At 38.1% G+C, this 22,093-nt stretch overlaps 2 protein-coding genes across 2 annotated transcripts; both read right to left on the bottom strand.

Annotated features, from left to right (window-relative positions):
* Positions 1 to 1,171: 1,171 nt before the first annotated feature.
* On the bottom strand, positions 1,172 to 13,172 carry micall2a (mical-like 2a). Its single transcript, XM_059348996.1, has 17 exons — positions 12,870 to 13,172; positions 12,439 to 12,487; positions 10,877 to 11,018; positions 10,605 to 10,765; positions 9,467 to 9,597; positions 8,871 to 9,380; positions 8,555 to 8,739; positions 7,684 to 7,744; positions 7,015 to 7,217; positions 6,244 to 6,351; positions 5,979 to 6,043; positions 5,675 to 5,798; positions 3,308 to 3,410; positions 2,914 to 2,987; positions 2,719 to 2,833; positions 2,540 to 2,586; positions 1,172 to 2,445 (listed from the first exon to the last, which is right to left on the bottom strand). Exons 1-17 carry the CDS (start codon positions 13,010 to 13,012, stop codon positions 2,366 to 2,368), a joined length of 2,301 nt encoding a protein of 766 aa, XP_059204979.1. The 5' UTR covers positions 13,013 to 13,172; the 3' UTR covers positions 1,172 to 2,365.
* Positions 13,173 to 17,556: 4,384 nt separating this feature from the next.
* Positions 17,557 to 20,514, bottom strand: si:dkey-43p13.5 (visual system homeobox 2). The gene is made up of 4 exons (XM_059348794.1): positions 20,489 to 20,514; positions 19,997 to 20,142; positions 19,551 to 19,708; positions 17,557 to 18,692 (listed from the first exon to the last, which is right to left on the bottom strand). Exons 2-4 carry the CDS (start codon positions 20,019 to 20,021, stop codon positions 18,282 to 18,284), a joined length of 594 nt encoding a protein of 197 aa, XP_059204777.1. The 5' UTR covers positions 20,022 to 20,142; positions 20,489 to 20,514; the 3' UTR covers positions 17,557 to 18,281.
* Between the last annotated feature and the right edge of the window lie 1,579 nt (positions 20,515 to 22,093).

The raw sequence follows: 22,093 nt of genomic DNA, 5'->3' as shown, positions 1-22,093 counted from the left end.
AGCCTGGATGGCCAATAAATTAGAGGCACGCTTCTCGTTTACTCATCAGAGCTAATGAGCCTGATAAAATTACCTCGAGGATCATAATTACAGGCTAGTGGCAGAGACTCTGGCAGGGACTGGAATAAGACGACACACACATACTCTCTCTCTCACACACACACACAATTTAGATTGTGTTGCACGAGGCAGCGTACAACAGCTAACCTAAAGCACCACAAAACACTCACGTCTTATTAATAGAATAACAGGCTAATATCAATGTGCGCAAGCAGGAAGCCTAAACAATTCAACTAATGAGACATATAGAATCCTATATTGTTTAACATCATTTTTTTTTCACCGGATTAACATAATATAAGGTGCAGAACAATATTACAATTTCCACCTTTCTGTCAGAGCAGTTCAAACAGATTTTTACCACCGTTTCATAAAGATTAAGCACTTCATGGGTAATGGCATATTTTAATGAACGATGGCAGCCTGGACACAAGAGCTCACCTCAGAGGATTCCATTTCATCACACATTCACAGGATGAATTGTTTTACTTATGAATATTAATGTCCCTCTAATTTGAGGCTGTTGTTAATGCTTGTCGCTAGGAGCTTGGCAAATCAGGTCCCATTCCTGTTAAAACCATGTATTAGACACCCCCCTGACACTAAGCCCTCGCCTTTGATTCTTAATTGCAGAAGTGCAAGCATTTGCAGTAGATGGGGCGCAAAGCTTTAATTAACTCTAATATCACACATTCAGTCTCGACTGTCACCCACATCACGCATGGCATTTTGTACCAATATCATCCCCAACTCTGCTCAGCTAGAAAGATTGTGTTCCAAGTTCATGATCACAATTTCATGCATTTCAAAATGAGGGATACGTAGTTTATAAGTAGCTGTAATATATTGATGTCTTGAAAAAAAAAAAAATCACTCTTATTAAAAGCATACATTGATGCAGCTCTGTGATTACCACACAGCTTTAATGCAAAGGAGTCGCAGCATTGTTGGTTTCTCACTGAAAGCAGCGTCTGATCTTGGCAGTCGTTGAATCAACAGTCATTGGTGAAGCTCGGGAAGCGGAGTGATAAAAAGTTCAAGGATGTGTTTAAATAGAAAGATGTGTGCCAAAGGAAGCTGTTAAGTAAATAATTCAACCTCTCATACACACTAATCTTCAAAGGATTTATTGGACTACAGATTTCAAGTTTAAAAATACTATAAATAGAGTACAAGTGCATACCATTCAATAACACTTAAAATGCAACATTATAGTACATTCCTCACAAACACTGCGAATGCCATTTTCACACATGAGTGACTCCACACATCGCTTGAACATTTTAATAGCTCAGGTATGGAGCATTTCTGATGCAGATATTAGTAAAGAGTAATGTTTAATTAAACCCGGTTTGAAGATAAAGAGCTCAATACAACCTATAGTTTATAAGCCTTCCCCGGCCATAAGCTACTGCTCTACCTAATCCTCTTTCACATAACATTATTGCATCAGCACAGCTGAACATTTTTGCAGCATTTATAAAATTAGCAAAGAAATTAACTGTCTGCACTGTGGCAAATTGGATTTCCAAGTTCTTGCCTTGTGATACAGCATACCCAGGCTGCCACCTACAGTACAGTGTGAGAGTGGAACTGCAGTCTGCAACAAGGCAGCTCAACATGTGTGGCTCTCCATTTTACACTCCACAGCCATTCAAACTTAATTGTCAAGGCTTTTTCTCCTGCTAATATCCTTACAGGAAATTTGTTAAAATCCATTATTAAATAAATACTGAAATAATTTCATTTGGGATCAAGGCTATTGAAGGATTACACGTTTATTCTCATTCCTATTTGCATGTGAAACAGCCAGTGTTCATTCTGTAATTTGAAAATCATGATAGCTTGTCTTTTTAACACGTAACAACCAATTTTTTTGACCCAGTGCAAGTAAAATTATTAGATACCCTATTCCATTCAATAAACATTCAATAAATAATCTTAAATTAACAAACATATCTGTGACTGAAGGTTTTTTATTCTTTTGACTCTTCTCCACTGAAGTATGATAAACATTGGTTAAATATTTGCTGTTGGGTTTTTTATTGTGAAAAACAATTTTGAAGAAACAGGACACCCATTGTGGAAAAAAAACAAATATTGAATTATAAAGTGAACTGAGCATTTCAAAATAACTTAAGAAACACAAACAGTGAAGTGAAGGTGAATGTTGAAATATCTTCATTTGCCTTCTCATTAGAACAACATGGACAGCAGTACTTGAACAAAAGAAACGTAGAACATTTTAAAGGGGGTGATAGTAACACAATAATGTAGGTTTAGTAAAAAAAAAATGCCTTAAAGATCATTCCACTCGTCTTTTACTTCTCCGCCTGAACAGTTTTGAGATGGAAGATTTCCTCTTATTTTTGGCTTTTTTTACTCCTATTCACCAAAAGCAAAAAAAGTGCATGTTAAAATGGTGTGTTTAAATTGGAAAATCTCATCCAAAAGATAAAGTGTTTCATGCAATACTTACCAAGATTTTTCATCATTTCATTCAACTGCTGATCCTCCTCCACTTCCCTGAGATTGATCAAAAATAAAACTGTGGTGAAGCATTTTGTCTCATCAAGTTGTTATATTACCGGCAGTATCGCTCTGCATTACTGATCACTCCTGTAATGTGAAAATTGATTAGAAGATGCACGGCGTTACCTCAGTCTGTCTTCATCCAGACCCTCCACTATCGCATTTCTGCCGTCCACAATCTCCATCAGTCTCTGCATCAACTTCTTCTCCCGCTGCTGCTCTTCTCTGGACTTTAAATGATCTGTAATACCAACTTGACAGACTTTAGTGTTTAAGAAGAAAGTAACAGAGGTGTTGAGAAGAGAATCTGAGATTTCTTACCTGGCTTCTCCAGTAGCCTGCGAAGTTCCCCCTCCACACCTGGCTGCTGCTGCTCCAGCTCCTGAGTCCTGGCTCTGAGATTTAAAAAAAAAAAAAAAAAAAGGAAACCTGATTTATTATGCACATCACCTCTATCACAAAACTGGAAACAATTTCGAAGAATACATTCGGTTTGACAGTTTATAATTTGGAGTTATTCCTAGCATCATGAAAGGTGTATGGGAATAATAAAAAACAAAAACAACAGGGTTCACTCTCAGAGTAAGAAGTAATTATATATAATTAAAAAGAAAATAGCTTTGGCACAAAGTTAAACACAGAATGCAGTAAAAATGTTCTCTATTATAATCAATTAAGACAAACTGAGATGTTTTAAGCTGTAATAACGACTCACATGTATACGAGCTCTGACTCCTTCCTGATGTACATCTGCTTCTTTCGAATCAGGTTGAACCAGTCGACCATCAGTGGATCCATCAATATGTCTCCCTCGCCCTCTGAAAACACAACACAACCATTGTGTTGTTTTGCACCCACATTATGTGACAAGTTCTAATATCTAGTCACTAATGTGCACATACATACAAATAATAAAGAACTATAATGCCTGTCAACCATTTAGAAGTTTCTGAAAAATGTGCATTTATTATCCACTCTGGCCAACTTGTACAGTTTAACACAACTAAATGTGTGAGTAAATTAAATTCTGCAGGGGCAGATTAAGCTCAGAGTATCCAGACAGCAATATTTCAAGATAGTTTTTGCTCTGTGCTCCCCTGATATCACATAATGCAGTGACTAAGGATACAGAGCAAGCTGCAGAATATTTGTTATCATTCGCATTATATATTTTGGTTGTTCTAAAATTAAATAAACAGATATTTTACATCCTTTTTTTTTTAAACACAACAATCAAGAAGCCTCCCCTCATGCAGAATCATAAGTCATTTTATTTTCTACAGATCAACAGCTTGTTTTCATATGACTGTATTAGTTACACACTAATACAATTAAGTGCAATAACATTAGGGTTTATGGGATAATTTGGCTGGTTTGCAGCAGTGTGCAGGTTGTTGAGATGGAAGGTGACTCACCTCCTGGGACCATGTCAACACCTCAATTAAGGGACTGTAGCAGCCAATAATACATGCAACCAATAATAATATTAATAATAATAATTCAAAAAATATTAAGTGTAGTTCTGGTACTTTAAATATAATGTAAATTATACGGTCATATGCTGCAGAACAATGATATGTTCAACAGCAATTAATAAAATCATCTTCATTTACCACACAGTTATAAGTCCCCCCTGCTGCTAAATAGACTTCTAAATAAAACACTCCTTTATCTCACTAAAAGCTTGGGCAAATATTTGATTATGCACAGAGTTCAGTTTCTTTTATGAGTCAATAAGACAGAGAGTTTTTTTGATAATCTATTAATTGCCTCAGTGAAGCAAAAATACCAAAACATCTACTCGATACGATAGTTCAAATAATCATTAGTTGCAGCCTTACAGTAAATACCCATTTATAATATAATTTCTCATCTAAATCTCCAAACATTGCCTTAAAATACAGGGGATGTAGAGCAACCCAGAGGGAATACATGATGATGATATACAGATTTGTCTTCATTACTTATTAATAATGATTAAGCAAAAATCCAGTAGGGATTAGCTTTATTTATTTATTTTCACCCAAATTACAGAGAAGCTTTCACAAAGACAGTAATTAATATATAGATTTAGAATGTTAAAGGCTGTTTAAATATTTTCCTAAAGCAGTTAAGCGATTCATTTAGTCCACCACTTTATTATCAAAAACGCTGCAACACAGTTTGCATTTTCTGCTTCACCAAGTCAGACTAGAATACCCGAGTAGGTGGATCAATAGATTTTCGGGGTGAATATTTGCCAATGCCAGTTGGTGACTAATGCATCAAAACACACGCCAATGCCAAATTCACAATAACGACTGATCGGGACAGTCTGCCATCACCAGAACAAACACGATTTTATTCTGAATTGAACTTGAGTGCCAGCGTTTAGTTTTTGCGATGACAAGTTGAGAAGTAGATGATCTCCTAGGTGGTTTGCAATTGATGTTAAATTCTGGCCAAGCGACTGCATGCTCAGCTTTCCTGCGTGGCGAATAGGGGAAAAAAAAGTATGCAATTGAACAGAATATATATTACTATACCCAAGTCATGTTGACCTTGAGCAAAGCAATCAGGCCCCCTGCTCCCACTACCTCAAAAGAGAAGCAACATCCCTGTGGGCTGTCTGTGCCTCTCACCTCATTTGGCTGCAGAAACAGTAATAGAAATGGCAGGTAAATCCCGACGAACACACACACACATACACACCATGCTCCAGCTGATGGCGAATAAATGTGTGTGTGTGTGTGTGTGTGTGTGTGTGTGTGTGTGTGTGTGTGTGTATGTGTGTGTGTGTGTATGTGTGTGTGTCCTGTGTGAAGCAACTCTGCACCAGAGATGCTCTCACTGAAGCAGCAGTGGGACTCAGTGGTTTGCACAAATACAATAAAATATCAGAATTTGTGTCAAGGTTATTTACTGAAATAGAACAAAAATGACCACTGCATTTGACAACTTCTGCTTCAGAATAAGTGAGTTTGAAGGAGTGTTTATTTTAAAATTGAACCACTTGTTTTAAGTCAACATTCAATTTTGTACACACATCTAAACAAGGAAAAGAAAGGAAGTGGGGAAAAAATGAGTGACAGGAATAACGTACCTTCCTCACAGCTGCGGAGTTTCTTTTCCAGCTCCACACCTTCCTTTTCCAACTGAGACACGTTTGTCTCAATATCATTCAGGTCCCTCTCAATCTGCTCCACTGGAATATGATAAGACTTCACCTGATATTAAACAAAAGCACTTAAGAGTCACAGTTAAGTATAGATAACTTTAATTTGAAAATTCCGACTTTGGACACTTAAACGTAAAGAAGGTCGTCCATTTTTTACTGGGAATATAATGAAAGCATATTTGTAGAGCTGTTAATTAATCTCTTAAGAGACTTAATGGAGGGAACTTACAGAGGGTGACCTCATTTCAGTCCTGGAGGCGTTGGTGGGTGACAAATACTTTCCCTTTTTAGCACCTAAGAGGTAGATAAAATAGGATTAGATAGTCCTTTCATGGCAGCTTTTCAGAAAAGCATTGTCACTTATGACTTCACCTGATTTATTTTCAGTGAAAAATGTCTGCTCGTATGAAATCAACAAGATGTCTGAGGTCGTGTACCATGTGTGGCTTTGATGGTGACATTTGTAAAAAAAAAACAACAACCTGGAAACCAACCTGACGGATTTCCGTGATTGGCTGGAGCAGTTGTTGAAGAGCTAATAGATTCCACAGCTGGCCGCCTGGGTGGGGATTTCACAGGCGAGTGACTCCCATGTTTAAACCCTGAAATAAGAACAAGAAGGTTTACATGCTGCATTTTAGCAATGTCAGCAGTGTGGCAGGATAGCAGCGTCGGTTTGTCCACCACATCAATCCAGATTAAAATATTTCAACAACTTTTGAATTGACTGACATTTAATTTTGCACAATCATTGTCCCCAAAGGGTGAAGCTCTGACCTTTCCTCTAGCACCACCACCAGATTAGCATTGGTAGTTTTGTATGACATAAACAGACATTCATGTCCTCCTCAAAATGAATCGCAAACACTTTAGTGATCTTCTAACTCTTCCTCTAGCACCACCATCAGGTCATAATATTTCAACTGTCCAGTACTTTGAATTATGTTGGATTGCATTGGATTAAAAACTTGCAAAACTAAAGAAAGAAGTGGACTTACTGTTCATCAAACAGACTAGAATAGAAAGAGTCTATTTAATGTTGTTAAATGTAACACAGACATTATAATACCACACAGGTTATTTTTTTTATGAGAATTGCCTAGACATATTCAAACAAAGTTACAAGCAATATTTCATGTCGCAGTGCACCTTACTGTCAAGATCAAATAGCACTGAAGACAGAGCGTAAATTCTAAACATTCAACCACCACAAACTGACGCTACTAGAAGACAAATGTCTCGTTTAATGTATAGAAGGGACTCACCAGGGTTTCCAGAGCTGGGCAGAGGTTTCTGGGGAGACACTTCCCTTCTGAAGTGTGCAGGATCAAAAAGAGCAAAACTAACTGGAGGTGCTGCAGGAGTTGGAGCCGAGCGAGGCCTTGCGGTACTCATGGGGACATTAGAGGAAGCTGTGGACGTGAATCCAGGCTTATGTTGCTCAGTAGAGGCTCCAGTTGCAGCATCTCTGTAAGAAAGACACAATGTAATTAGCCTTTAACGTTTCACTATTTAACAGCATAAAAGTATGGCATTTAACTGACAGATCCAATACACCTATAGGCTGAAAGAATGAAAATGTAGGAAAAGGCCTCACCTTTTTTTTGGTAATGATAACAAGTAAACTGGAGGAATCAACAGCAAGGACTAGAAAGGAGAGTGTTAGAGTAGGGAAAGGTCAGGCCTGGCACTCCTTAAAGCTTGTTAGGATGGGAGACAGAGCTAGCTGTTGCACTCTGAGCCAGTCAACTTTAACAGAGATGGAAGAAGCTTGACGATTCTGCATTCTGGAGAGTGAATAAGCTCAATGTTCAGGGATGTTTAAAGACAAATCTTTTAAGATGTTTTTTTGTCCACCTGTGTTACCTTCCAACTTACACTTAACTTGAGTTTTTAAGGCAAACGTGAATAGTAAGATAATAAAGGACACTTACTTTAAACCCAGCTCGATTTTCCCCAATTGTCCCGCATAGACTGGATCTGCAGACAAAAGATCTAAACAAAAAAAAGTTAATTTAATGACTAATGAGAATCAAAGCATGAAGCTTATCACAGCTTTAACCGTCAAATGAACAACTTTTTAAATCATCTGAATACATTGACTTTTATTTGACATCTGCTTTTTAGCAATGAAGTGTGCTCTCAAAGCAGTTCAAGTTCCTGTGCGCAGTAAACAGAAGACTCCCTTGACTCATCTGTGTCACACTCACATGAACAGCTGATAATGAGTGCAGCTACTGGTTTCATTACCTACTCTCTCACAACAATGCAGTAAACTAACTGATCCTCATCTGCACATTAAAGTCCCAAATAATGCTAAACTGTGTATGAAACAAACTTATTTAATGCACAGCTTGTGTAAGTTACCTTGATTTTGAAAGCATGTGCATATGTGGTCGATATTAATGGGCAACATAATTACTTTCCATGACAGGAAGACTTCTTTGAAAGAGGATAATTTGATGACCGTTTGCCTCTAAGACAAACAGTAATTGTATTTCTGTCTGAAAAGCCACCGAGTGTCAGAATTCTGCACCCGTGCATGGCATCCGTCCAAAGAGAATGACAGTTCAACTATGAAAGTTCATTACCAGTGTGAGACAGAAATTAAAATGTCAGTATCCAGCATTGAGCTACCATCATGCTAAATGCACTGGCTGTATAAATAGGGCAAAGATGACAAAAGGGCTTTGTTTTCTATGAATACGTTCTGAGACAGACACAGAATGGATTGGTGGGGGGTGGTGTTGGCTAGATGTCAAATAATGGATCAAGAACAACTGAAATGAATTTAGCAATGCTTGCTTTTGGCAGTTGTGTGTACAGTTGTTGGCCTTGTGTTGTCTTTGTTGATGGCTTTCAGACATGGCGGTTCCTTATTGTTTGTCTGGCTGGTGGAGGGCTGTCCTGCCCAGTTTCCTGCTGGGCCTTGGCTGCATTTATCTTTACTCAAACTGGGGCTGTCAGCTGAACTTGGCTCATTTCCAAACCTGCAGAGAGGGGAAACCCTCACAATCAGCCTTAATAACACAAGTCATTACACAACTATACAGACAGTGGGAAAGACTAGAAATTGCAAAGTAGAGTCTATTCATGGCCACAGAAAGTAAACATCACGCACCGTTTCTCTGCTGCTCGGATGGTGAACGGACGTTTGTTGTTATTGTTGCAGTTTTCCTCTGCCAATTTCTTTCCAATGGTTGACCTGGCTCTGCTCTTCTCATCATCAGGACTCAGAGGGACCTTTGGCCTTCCTAAAACACTTGAGGTCTCTGTGGGCTTCCTGTTACCTATTGAGGCCCCTGTTACTGGTGGTGCAGCCTGGAAAAACCTCTGCCGGGCCGTCTGTGTCTTCTGGGCTGAGGCTGTCCAGGAGTGGGAAGGTGGAGCAGGACTGACTGGCTTCAGGACAATATTCAGTGGGGCTGACAGCACAGAAGAAGGGCGTGGTGCATGCTGGGTCTGGCTGGCACCATTTAAACGCCCAGCTGAACTGGCGGGTCCGTTTCTGATCCCGGCCTCAGAGGAGGATGGTTTGCAACTGTTCTGGTGGGCGTTACAGATAAAAGTGTCTGGACTCTTCCCAGGTTTGTAACCTCCTGCATGAAGCACGCTTGAGCATTCACTGCATCTGGTGGAAGTTTATTAGCATGGAATTATTAATGCAATTGACAGTTCATGACAGAAATGATAACTAACTATAGATTAAAGTCTTACTTGAAACAGCTTCTGTGATAGAGCTTGCCTTCGACAAAGTGCCTCTGAACCAGATGAACGTGGCTCTTACATGCAACACATTTGCTATTGAGAGTCCCATTTTTGTTGGCGTTTTCTGCAAGAACTGCCTTCTTTGAAAGGAAAATAAATAAAACTGAGATAATTCTCTGTGCAAGGTATTACATTTAGAGGTAACGCTTTGTAATAAGGTCCTTAATAACCATTAATTAACAAGTAATAAGGCATTGTTCTCTCTTTAGATCCGGTAGTTGCAAAAAGCATAGTTATCTATTATAAGTTAACTATAAGTTGAGCAATAAAGTATATTTTAATATCAATAAGCAAACAAAATAAGATGAATAAAGGCATGGCAAAGACATAATGGGTGGGTCATGGGTGTTTGTAATGCCATTATTAACACTTATATAAGCTTATAAACACACAATAATGTTAATAAGCATCTTGTAAGGACTTACAAGGGCCTTATTACTTGTTAATTAATGTTATTACAAGGACCTTAATATAAAGCGTTACCCATTTACATAATTAATATTTGCCCACTAAAAATAAGAGCACAACCGATTTATTGGCTGATATCTGCCCATCATAGACATAATAGTATCAATCAGTATTGGCGTATATGTTGTCTGTTGTGAAAACCTTTTTTTACAAAACATGTAAAGTAAAACAAATCGCTTGGGGTGATTTAATAATGGTGTCATAAAGCTATTATTTCATTTCATTTTAATTTATTAAGTCTTTGTTTTCTCATTGTTATTTTCAAGAATTGGTTGACAATGTAATATATTGTTAACATAATAATAATGTATAATAATGGCATTTATTCTTTTATTAAGAATTTTGTAAAAGAAGCTGCCTTCTGAGTAACTCTGCAAAGTCATTGTAGTGCACAATCCACAAAGCTCAAAATTTCATTATATCAACTGCAGTATCAGTAATCAGATACTTGTGAAGTCAAAAAGTTAAAAGTGAAGTTAGTCAGTCTCTAGTGAAAATAAACAAAATCCTCCTTGTTCTTATGTATAATACACTTCTTTAAAAGTAGCAGTGTAAGACAACAAAGATGCATTTTCACATACACGACCACAATTTCGAATGTTTGATGGTGTGTACTGACCTGAACCGCAGCTCTGGCCAACTTGTGTGAGGACTGAGCAGTGACAGTGGAAGGTAAACGATTCTCAATGGCAGTTTTAGACACAAAGGTTTTGGCAACCACTGGGAGATTTTTCTTCTCTGATGGCTCCTCCTTGGAGCCCTCTGCTGGCCTTTTCACACCTCCCACCAAGGAAAAGTGAAACACCATCAATTGTCATATTATAGCACAGGCAAAACCATTATAAGAAATACGTATAAAAAAAAAGAAGAAAGAAGCAGCCGTATTCTCACTGGGAGGTCGTCCTTTGAAGTAGTTGTAGTACTGGGAGACATAGGTGAGAATGCTCAGCCTGTCTGGGATCCTTAAAGCCACCATGTCTTCTGCATCTAACAAAGCAGGGATCCCTAACTTCTCCTCTGCAATCTGAAAAGCCTTTAAAAAAGACAACATTTAACCCATTGAAGCCTGGAAAGCGGATACGTCGTTTTGTAGTATTTGTATAAGCTCTCAAATACTTTTTGAATTTCATTTCTATCTGCTACAGAGGCTGAAAAATCTATTATTTAGTAGAAGCATTGACACTTCTGTTGAATTTCCAGAAAAACTTCAGGTGTTAGGGGTTTCTTTTAAAATCTCCCAGAGGTTTTACAGGCGTTTTAGGCGTCAATGGGTTAATGGCAGTATATGATGCACCAAGTGAACATATCCAGAGTATTTTTGCTCTATAAAAACACTGGGTTCAGTAATGTCAGCTCCTACAATTACAGCATGTGTAAAAATGTCAGACAATACAATCTACTTTAAATAGAGCAGAGAGGTCTGGAAAGGGCTGTATAATGAATAGCACACTTCCTGTGAGCTTGTAGGGATAAGAAAGGGGATGGAGGGAGCAGGATATCAGGGCATTGTTTAGGATAAGCCTGGACATGCTCATTAATTTTAAAGCAAAGCCTTAGTGAATACCAAGTCTGCTAATATAAAAGAAGAGCAGAAAAGATAAAGAATCTGTATTGCTGCATGGTTTCCTACAAACCCACGCGGACAATTTCTTATTGAACAACTTGTAAAGTAACCACCTGTAAGAAACATGACACTATTCATAAAATATAGAAGGGTGTGAATTACTGCAACATTCTCATGTTTCGGTACAGGGAGCATCTTCAATGGTTGATCAAAATTCAAAACCTGATAAAACACACTTTTATGTGGCCACAAATCTGCTTCAAGCCACTGCTGTTGTATAATTCTTGTATGTTACACAGAACCTTTAAGTGAACTGTCATCACGAGGATCGAGTGGCAGAGGATAGCTAGCCTCATTCAAAATGAATAGCCTGAAGAGCCTCTCCCCTGAGCTCAGGTTTGTTGCTGACAGTGCCAGGATCATCTAAGACAACAAGGAAGTCGTATGGAGTGCATACTATAGCACTCTGCAGCGCCAGGAACCCTCAGAGGAAGCTTGTAAAATGGAAGAAGACTAAATAATGGAGAGGTCCCAGCTGTGCTGCTCAGGTCATGTGTGGGTTAACAAAATAAATGAGGTCAAGTGGACAGAAGCAGAGTAAAGATTCAGAAACTTTAAATTTAAAATGGGAGTCTAAAAGTGATAGAGAGTTGTACTTTCCACCATGGAGCTTCTGATTCAACTGCTCTGCTGGTAAAATGTTGAAACAGATAAATATTTCAACAATCTGCTGCTTAAATGCCGAAAGTCAAGAACAAACACTGTGTGTATGTCTGGATGTGTCTGGGGTTAATGAAGTGGATGTTTTGTGCTACATCAGATTTTGCAGCTCGAGCATGAACTCTGTTCCACTCAATATGACAAAAGGTTTAACAACTTGACATCTTACCAGCCTGTTGTTCTCAAACACATCCTCCTCTCTGAGTGAGTCATAGTCTCTGGGAAAACAGAAGTACAATGAACAAGAGATAACATAGGTGTGAATCTCAGGATTTCAAATGTCAATGTAAAATATATAACCACAAAAGAACATAAGTTAAATGAATGCATCATCTTTCTAACACATGACGTGTTTCCTTAGAAATAATTTCATAACAGCATAATTAACACCCTTGACTAAACTACAACTAGGGGGGGGGATCACAATAAAAAAATACTTTTCGGCCAATAGTACCGAAGACGCATAAAATCTTGTAGAAAACAAGAAAGTATTGCAATTTCTCAAAGCTGCTCCAAGAATCATCTCAACCAGGCTACTCGACCAAACCCTGGCAGAATTTCTTCTTCATTTTAAACACTTTTTCAAAGTTAAATACTCACATCAGGTCCGGTCTGTACTTGTGTATGAGCGCACAGAAAGCCATTCCGTTCTTGAAAGAAGTCGTCATGTTGGTGATGGCCACATCTCGGTAGCCATCACATTGTATTTTACACCATTGCTCCAAAGCCTTGATGGCAGCCATGCTCCCAGCGCGACAGACAGAGACAAAGTGAACTCACCCACCACAGACACAGTGTGCAACAGGCTGAGGTTTCAGCGTGGCGGAGTCGGAGAGGAAAGACGGATAAAAACAAAGTGTCCGCTTGGGGTTTGGCCGTGAACTGCGGCGCTGCAGCTGCGTCCTGTTTCCTTCTTTTACCTGAATGACAGCAGTGGGACGAGCTGCTGGAGCGCGTCTCTCCGCTCATTACACTAATTGACACAAACTGCTGATTCGTCATTAACAACAGTTGAACAAAACTAAGTCAGAAAGGCATTTTTTTGTTGTTGTGTATTTTGAAAACTTAATGCAGATTTGTAATACATAGAACACAAAGAAAAATATAATCGTTTTTTATCCAATCTGCTTTGTAAAGCACCAGTCATTACAAAATACACTTTTTATAGTGTGTAGACTACAAAACATTATTGCAGTTTCGACATTTAGCTTAGTAGTCTAGTCATATACATTTAGCCTATATATAGCTAATAACACACACACAAAGTCCAAGTCTTCAAACTAAACTTGTATGGTCTTGTTAAAGCCTTCAATGACATTCACTTAAACACAGACAATGGCAGAAGTTCAGTCTTAGCATTATTGGATCTCAGTCCGGCATCTGACACAGTGTATCACAACTGTTTACTGGAAAACTGGGTGGGAATTTCTGGCACAGCATTAAAATGGTTTGAATCTTACTTGAAGGACAGGGACTACTTTGTGTCAATAGGTAATTACACATCTGAGCGTGCAAAAATGACGTGGAGTTCCACAAGGCTCCTTTCTGGGGCCTCTTCTGTTTAACATATACATGCTCCCACTGGCTCAGATCATGAAAAGCAACAAAATATGTTAACATAGCTACGCTAATGACACACAAATTTACTTAACAGTGTCACCAGGAGACTATAGTCCAATACAATCACTTAGTAGATGCATTGAGCAAATCAACGATTGGATGGAGCAGAATTTTCTCCAATTAAACAAAGAAGGGGAAAAAAAGATTGTTTTTGGAGGCAAGAAAGAACTGTTAAAGTTAGTTAAATCCTAGTTACAGCTGGTGACAAATAAATGATGCCACTATGAAATATTTGAGTGTCCAGAGAGCCTCTTGTGTTGAAAACACAACCACAAAAGCATGACCTTTAAGCAAAACACAAGGCACATTTTTAGGATTTCTGTCTACATTTTGTCTACAGTAGAGTAGCCTTCTGGATTTTCACTAAACTCAGCATTCACAAAATGTGTCCAAATATGCTTTAAGAGTAAACTTAAAATCTTCCTATTTGATAAAGCCTAAATATTTCTTGATATAGGCCTACTGTATAGTTATAGCCTATGGTTATGCTGTTATACGCTTAGTGTGCTGGGGGACTTCCCATGATACACTGGACTCCTTCCCTTCTTTCTCTCTCCATCATTACACATTAATGTCCCATTAATACATGTTACTGGCTTTGCCTCTTCCCTGGAGTCCTGATGCGTTCCTGTGCTTCCTTGTTTCACAGGTTTCCATAAATAATGGGGTGTCGAGCTGTGGTCATGCTTAGTACACAATCCTGCTGTCATCACTGCCATGGGTTTTGGTCGGTGCCATGGGGATTGCTCCTCATGCTGCGGTCCTGCTCAACACCGGCTGCATCACCACTGGCCCATGGTGGGCGTGGGCTATGGCTTCACCTGCTGCTGTGCTCCGACTTGACACCCAGTACTACTATCACTATTTTTCGTAGATCATGGTTATGGCACAGATTGTTTTTGTGCCTTCTACTGCAGCCTTGCTAGACACCCACTACTATTATCTCATTAGTATTAGTCAAATTTCAAAGTTTCACTGCTATAGACAGTTTTGCTGCCATTTTATATCCACTGCTACTATGACCATTTCCATAAGTCCTATTCCTTCTATTGTTACTGCTACTATTGTTGTTACTACAACTTTATGTGATTCTATTTACCAGCACCACAGTTACAATCATTATCATCTCTATCTCTCTGTCTCCCTCTCCCCCTCTCAGCCATCCCCCTCTGTCTTCCCTCCCTCTCCCCTCTAACACTCTATCTATTGAAATTTACTATGTCGCTCTGTTCTGCACAAAATCACATCTATTGTAGTCTGTCTGTACTGGGAGGAGGATCCCTCCTCTGTTGCTGTCCCTGAGATTTCCTCTGTTTTTTTTCCCCATTAAAGAGGTTTTTTTTGTGTTTTGAGTCTTGTCCGATGTGAGGGACAAAGGACAGAGGGAGTTGAGGGTGTCAGTATGTAAATAAACTTGAATTGAATGGAGTTGAGCTGAATGTACTTTGTCCAGATATGCCAGAAAACGGCATAGTATGACTTTTTTTCACATTTTGGACAACTCAAAATATGGTGGTATTTTTTTTGAGAGTATCGGGGCATTTAAAAAAATGTATGAATTTTTCACCAAAAAAATTGACATGCTGTAATATGACTTTTTTTTCAAATTTTGGACATCTCAAAATATGTTGTTTTTTTTTGTTATTTCTGGAAAAGCCACCCTACTACATGTATCAACGGACTATAATAAGACCATTTTGAGAGTATCGGGGCATTTAAAAATTTCTTTTATTCACAAAAAATTGCTATATGCAACATGCTATATATATGTATATATATATATATATATATATATATATATATATATATATATATATATATATATACACAGTATATCAGAAAATGGTCAAAGTGTAGTTTGTCCAAAAATGCCTAAAATGCTTTAAATAAGTGTGTTGGTCATTGTTATAGTAAATATCATAAAACACCATATTACAGTGTGTCCAAAGATTCAGAAGAGAAAATTGGCATACTATAGTATGTCGAAAAATGACCAAAAAAAGTGTAGTTTGTCCAAAAATGCCTAAAAAGGCTTTAGAATATTACATTGATCATGGTAATGGTATAGGATGTTCAAAAAAAAATATAGAAAAAAACACCATATTATAGAATGTCCAAAAACTGAGGAAAAAAAACACCATTCTATAGCATGTCCAAAAATGTAAAAAAAGAAAAAATGGTCAAAGTGATGTTTGTCCAAAAATACCTCAAATGTTTTAAACAGTACGCTAATCATGGTAATGGTATAGGATGTCTATATATATATATATATATATATATATATATATATATATATATATATATATATATATATATATTAAAAACACTGCAGGGAAGAATTAAAAAAATCATAATAAGGAATAGGATAGCATGAATGTTGACTAAGCATTAAACACCAGGCTTGCTGTCTCAGCCAGCAAATCGGGGTCAGTGTGCAGTATGAGAACCAAGAACAGAATCTATGACATACATTCTTTTTACATCATCTTTGTGTGGGGCCTAATTGGAGCCTAGTTGAGGCCAGGCCAGCTATTGTCATATAAAGATGCTGCCCTAATTACCCCAAATTATAGACTTCCAACAAATTTTAATAAACTGAAGAATTATACTCATAAAGTTTGTTTGAGGAGTTTGTGGGAAAGTCTGAAGAGTCATTCCACTTAAACAAGAAACAAAATAACTCTAATATTGCAATGTGCTTCTCTGACCTATTTTGAAAAGTATTTTAACCCACAGACCTCATCAGTGACTATGACACCAGAATTGAACTTGAGTCTTTGAAATGTGACCGACCCAAACTGACCTCATTCACTGCAACACATAAATTATTTGTAACAACATGGACTCCCAAAAAATTTTGGTCCACACAACAAAAAAAGAGATATGTGACTGTAGTAAAAACAAAATATATGCATTATTTGTAAATTAAAAACATACACTGTATGTTGCCTTGTCTGTACTACCAGTCTCATCTATCCATCTGAGGACGTTTTCATGCCCAGAAGGGGGCAGTGTTACACTGAACTCGCCACTCCAGATCTGTGGTCAAAACCATTAACAATGCATGCAAACAGACAGAGTTCATATAATTTCCACATATATAGCAAAACTTTATGTAGGACTTCAACTAGAAATATGCCATATGGATGGGTGTGCATTCACTACATACAGTCAGTGTTAAGAAAAGTCAGTTTTACCATCCATTACTATTTAATACTGTTATTATTATAACTTGTTATAGCTCTATATTATCAGAAGCTCAAATATTCAAATCTCTTTAAATTAACTTTAAATTCTGGGAATGTATTAAGTCAATTTATTTACATTATGTAACCATAAATTACAAATGTGCTTAAGGGGGCTTTACAATGTATACCACATAAGTATAAGTTGATTAGGTGTTTTAAACCAGAATCTTTCATCATGTTGAATTTTGTTTTGATTTAAAATACTATGTGATTTTGAAGACAGACTTGTGGGAATGTGAAATGCTTGCAATAATTATTTTAGATGACTTTCAATACCTGGCTTTTGTTACCTGAATTTAGCCTCACAACAGTGTGGCCAAAACTTTTTTGTTACTTTATAATTTATTTACAACAGTTTTTAAGAATTGAATTACTCAAATTATCTTCTTTTTTATAACTCTTTCTCAAGAATTTGTCACTATAAACAAAAACCAAAAACCCATATTCTATGATTTTGATGCATACACAAAAAAATGAACATCATTTATACAGACTCACTCTTCATGATTTCATTTTTCAACTATTTCCATTGCTTCCTGTGAGAACGTGTGGCTACATGCAGACATCCTGTCTGTCTGTGAGGGTAACCCGAGAGGTCAGGGATGAGCTTGCCATTAGTGAAATCATTTAGAATTTTTTTTGGACCGTATCCGATTTCAGCTGATATAATACGATGGCAACATTTGTCATTTGTCACTGTTATCAGGTTTAAGACTGACGTGCAGTACGTGACATTCATTCAGAGTTCATTCATGAGATGTTGAAAACAACATTCAACACAACACATATGTGAGATAATCAGTCACTTCATAAAGGAATAAAAAGAATATAGAGTTTTTACAGTATTTGCATTTGTTTCAAAACCACAACAAATTCAAATGATCTTTGAAAGTTCTATTTACAAAATGTTCAGAAAATGTCATCACAGAGGTTAGTAGGAATGTACCATGAAGGTAAAAACCAATACAGTGCAGCCAGATACATACTTGTTATAATTAGAATGTGAAAATCGTGTAAAAGATTACTAGCATTTTATACAAAGCTAAACATGAAGCTCCTAATCCCATATAGGTTCAAAAATATATTCTTGCATATTAATAGTGTACTTTGTAGTGTCCTGTACAAACAGGAAGAAGGAAAACTATCAGTCATTGTGCATGGCATCATCTTCCTGTGATTGTGACTGTGTGTCGCCTCCTGACATGTTTACAGTGCTGTGAATCTCGGCCTCATGCTCTCTGGCTTTGGCCCTCAGCTTGGCGATGCTGCAGGATCGGAGCTCCTCTGAACTCGGCCCCTCCGGCCGCTCCCACTTCCCCGACCTTTTGGTCGCGGGCTGCATATGCACACTCAGTGCAGCTTTTGTCCATGGATAGTTTTCTCCTTCCTGTTGTCTCTCCCAGTTCTCGCAGTCAGAACTTTCTGTCTGCTGTTTTAAACTCCTGCTAACTTTCTCACACATTTCATCATTGTCTCTTTTTGAATGAGACCCTGCAAGCTGGCCCTGGAGTTTCAGCTGACGCCTCATCTTGGCACGGCGGTTTTGAAACCAGACCTGGAAAGAAACAAAGGAATACTAAATATAAATATAAATATAATTAAGTATAAATAAACAAATCATTTTGCAGCTGTGTAACAAGTTGTAACAAAGTCTAACAGTTTTTAAATGACAAAGAACACATAAAGCTCAGCTTGGAAGTTAAGTAGCCTTTTTCCACACTGTTTGACTACTTTTTCCGTATCTAAAAATAGTTTATTGTCACATGTTAAGTCATCTGACATGACGTTATTTAAATGTATTTTTATATTTATTTATTTATTTAAATTTAAAGAGTTGTATGTTACCGTAATCTTTCCTACTATCCCTAACAGATGTGAAAGAAATATAATCACATTGAAATGTCTGCATTAATAAGACAAACTTTGAAAGATCCACTTTCTACAATTAATCTCATACAGTCTCATTCAAGTCTTAGCAGAAAATTTTAATGCACTTTTCACCAGAAATTATTAAAAATTCTGGCCCTTATTTCTTACAATGCAGCTGTGTTAGGAATGAATGTCAAGGACAAAACCCAATGTCGGTTTCAATACAATATGCACATGTGTGTATTGTTTGACAGACTTGAATAATTGTGACCCTATTCTTTCAAGTTATATGGCATAAATATACATTTTACACCTTTGTACACGGTTCTTTATGTGAAATGATGCTTCTCCTTGTAATTGAGTGACATTTTTTATATCATTTGAAATTTTGACATCTCAATTAAAATTTGTCACTTGACACATGTTGGTCCTGAGAGAGTCTGTACCGCTGAAGAGCTTCATTTGCACGCTGTACATAAAAATTAATATCAGCTAAATGAGTATGAAACAAACATATCCAGAAGGAGTTCAGTGTGCCAATTACCTGTACTCTGGCCTCGATGAGGTCCAGTCTGAGGGCCAGGGCTTCTCTCATGAAGATGTCTGGGTAGTGGGTGGTCTCAAAGGCCTTCTCCAGCTCCTCCAGCTGCCAGCTGCTATAGTTGGCCCGTGCACGACGCTGCTTCACTGGCCTCTGTTCATCTGGAAAGCACAGCGCAAGCACCAATTACACAATCGCCAACGGGTGACAAGGAACTAATGGCTCTAGATTGGATAATTAGCACAGCGATCATTAGGCCCACTTTAACACTGCTTGATAATTGATTGTTAGTTACGAGCTGTTAGCCAATCTTTTGTAAACATTTACACTGTAATCAGATGGTGCTCACTGACTGTCTTAGAGACTGTAGTCAAACTGTGCCAGTTTGGCTGTGCACTATCTCTATCATCAGTCCCTTTTTGGCCACAGCAGCTGTAGTTTGAACTCACCTATGCCCTCTGTGAGTGGCCCCATCCCGACTGACTGTGTGGCCAGGAGAAAAGCTTCCTTGCAAGGCTCTGGCTGCAGATAATTCCTTAAGGATTCATAGCTGATAAAGGGCCCCGGGATCAGAATCGGATGTTGAGAGCCCAGTCTGGTTGGGAATGCAGGGAAAAAGTGAGCTGTAGGTGAATGGAAAACTGCAGGCAGCAGAGTAGATACCAGTTGCCCTGGGCCAAACATGTCCATGCTGTTAGGAGTCCAATTTTAAGTGTCAGTCGATTGAAAATGGCCAGTTTGACTCCTACTGGGATAATGAAGGAATGGAGAAATGCATCCCAAAGTCCATGAAAACAGAAAGAGCAATCAGGTATAACTGTCCACTGGATGTATCTGTCCAGTTGGTCTTTAAAGCTGCTTTGTGTGGCTGAGCGAGCAGGCTCAGCGCAGGTATAAGGTGTTGCCTGAAGAGTAAAGGTAAGTAGTGGAGGTGGTCTCACCTTAGCTTTCTGTGCTTCTCCTTCAAATCCTCTCCCCCGCCTCTCCCAGTCACATGACCTCCAAACAGACAGCAGGGCTTGGTTTATAGGACGGAGGTGAAAAATCCAACCTGTGATTCATCTCTCAGTGGATTATCAGTATTACTCCATCAGTGTTTGCTACATTCGTCATTACTTTTCCAACCACAATCTGTTTCCTACATTTTAGTGATAGGGTATGTGTCCCCTGAATTTTTCTCTCTCTGCCTACCTTGGACAAGTTGCAACATCTTTGCTTCTGAAATCAGTGAGATTGATGGGAACTCAGTGTGTGGAAACTCAGTCGTGAAGATGTTTTTCCCTTATTGTTTGCCTGGAAGATTTGCTCAACTCTTATTTGATCAGTTTAACGCCTGTCAAATATAAAAAGGACAAATTACTGCAAAAGGAGAGATAATGAAAACACAAGTTGTTCAGTCCTATGGGATGAAAACAAGCACAAAAGCAGCAGTCCCGGAACAGCAGGTTCCAGGATAAACACACTCCTCCTGACGAGACAAACCTGAAAGCTCATTTGCTGAATGCTTTTAATCTCTCCTAGTAACTTCGTGTTTACTCTTAACTTGTTGTTGATGTTTATTTTGCACACCATCAAGCCAGGCTATGCAAACATTATCATGTCAACTTAAGTAGTGACAGGGTACTCACACAAATCCACTTCTTTTCACAAAAAGTAAAAATCCACTAATTAAATATTAAAGGAAAAATCTAAAATAAATGACCGGGAAGTCACTATATAAATATTGTAGAACGGGGTTACACAATGGTGATTGATTTTTTTTTTATTTGCAGTATTACGAAATGGGTGTCTATGGTGACATTCCCAGGAAAAATCACGAGAGACTGATCCATTTTCCGTCACCCAGCAGTGGTTGGTTCCCCAGAGAGCATGGGTGGTGCTAATGCAACAGGCTCGCTCTTCAACTCACTTGGATGTGAAGTGGCGTTCTGTTTTTCCTGTTCCTGCTAGGGTTGTGAATAAACGGTTACTATGGCTGAACAAACAAACGAAAGAGCAACTGGTGAAACTTAAAAAGCGATGATGCAATTACCGCTAATTGCCATAGGTGCTGCCAAAGACAACAAAACTGAGATCTTTGAGATTGTAACTTTAGAAAATCAGGCGTTATGAAAATGTGACATCTGTAAGAATAACAAACAACAAAATGATTGTGCTTTTCTACAACAGTAGCATAAATTTGCATTGTGCACGACATACTTCCAATAATGACAATGACCTGCGAGGTCCCTATTGTATTTCGAATGTTTATTTATTAGGGCCTGAGCAGGCAACAACCTGCGAGGTCCCGATTGTATTTAGAATGATTTTTTTTTCTTCTTCTTCCCAAATGATCGCATTTTTCACTGCCTGAACATACCCCAAAACTCATGAAACTTTAAATATAAGTCACACCTGGCGAAAAATTTTATAATCTATTGTCATCCTGAATTTCGACCACTAGGTGGCGCTATAATAAAGGAAAGCGCGTTTAGGCTAATAACTCCCACATACTTCATTGCACATTTAAAAACCTTATATCCACGCGTTCACTGAGTTGTGCTGAA

The sequence above is a fragment of the Centropristis striata genome, chromosome 13, assembly GCF_030273125.1.
Source record: "Centropristis striata isolate RG_2023a ecotype Rhode Island chromosome 13, C.striata_1.0, whole genome shotgun sequence".
NCBI classification, from domain to species: Eukaryota; Metazoa; Chordata; class Actinopteri; order Perciformes; family Serranidae; genus Centropristis; species Centropristis striata.
This window is presented reverse-complemented; position numbering and strand designations above follow the sequence as displayed.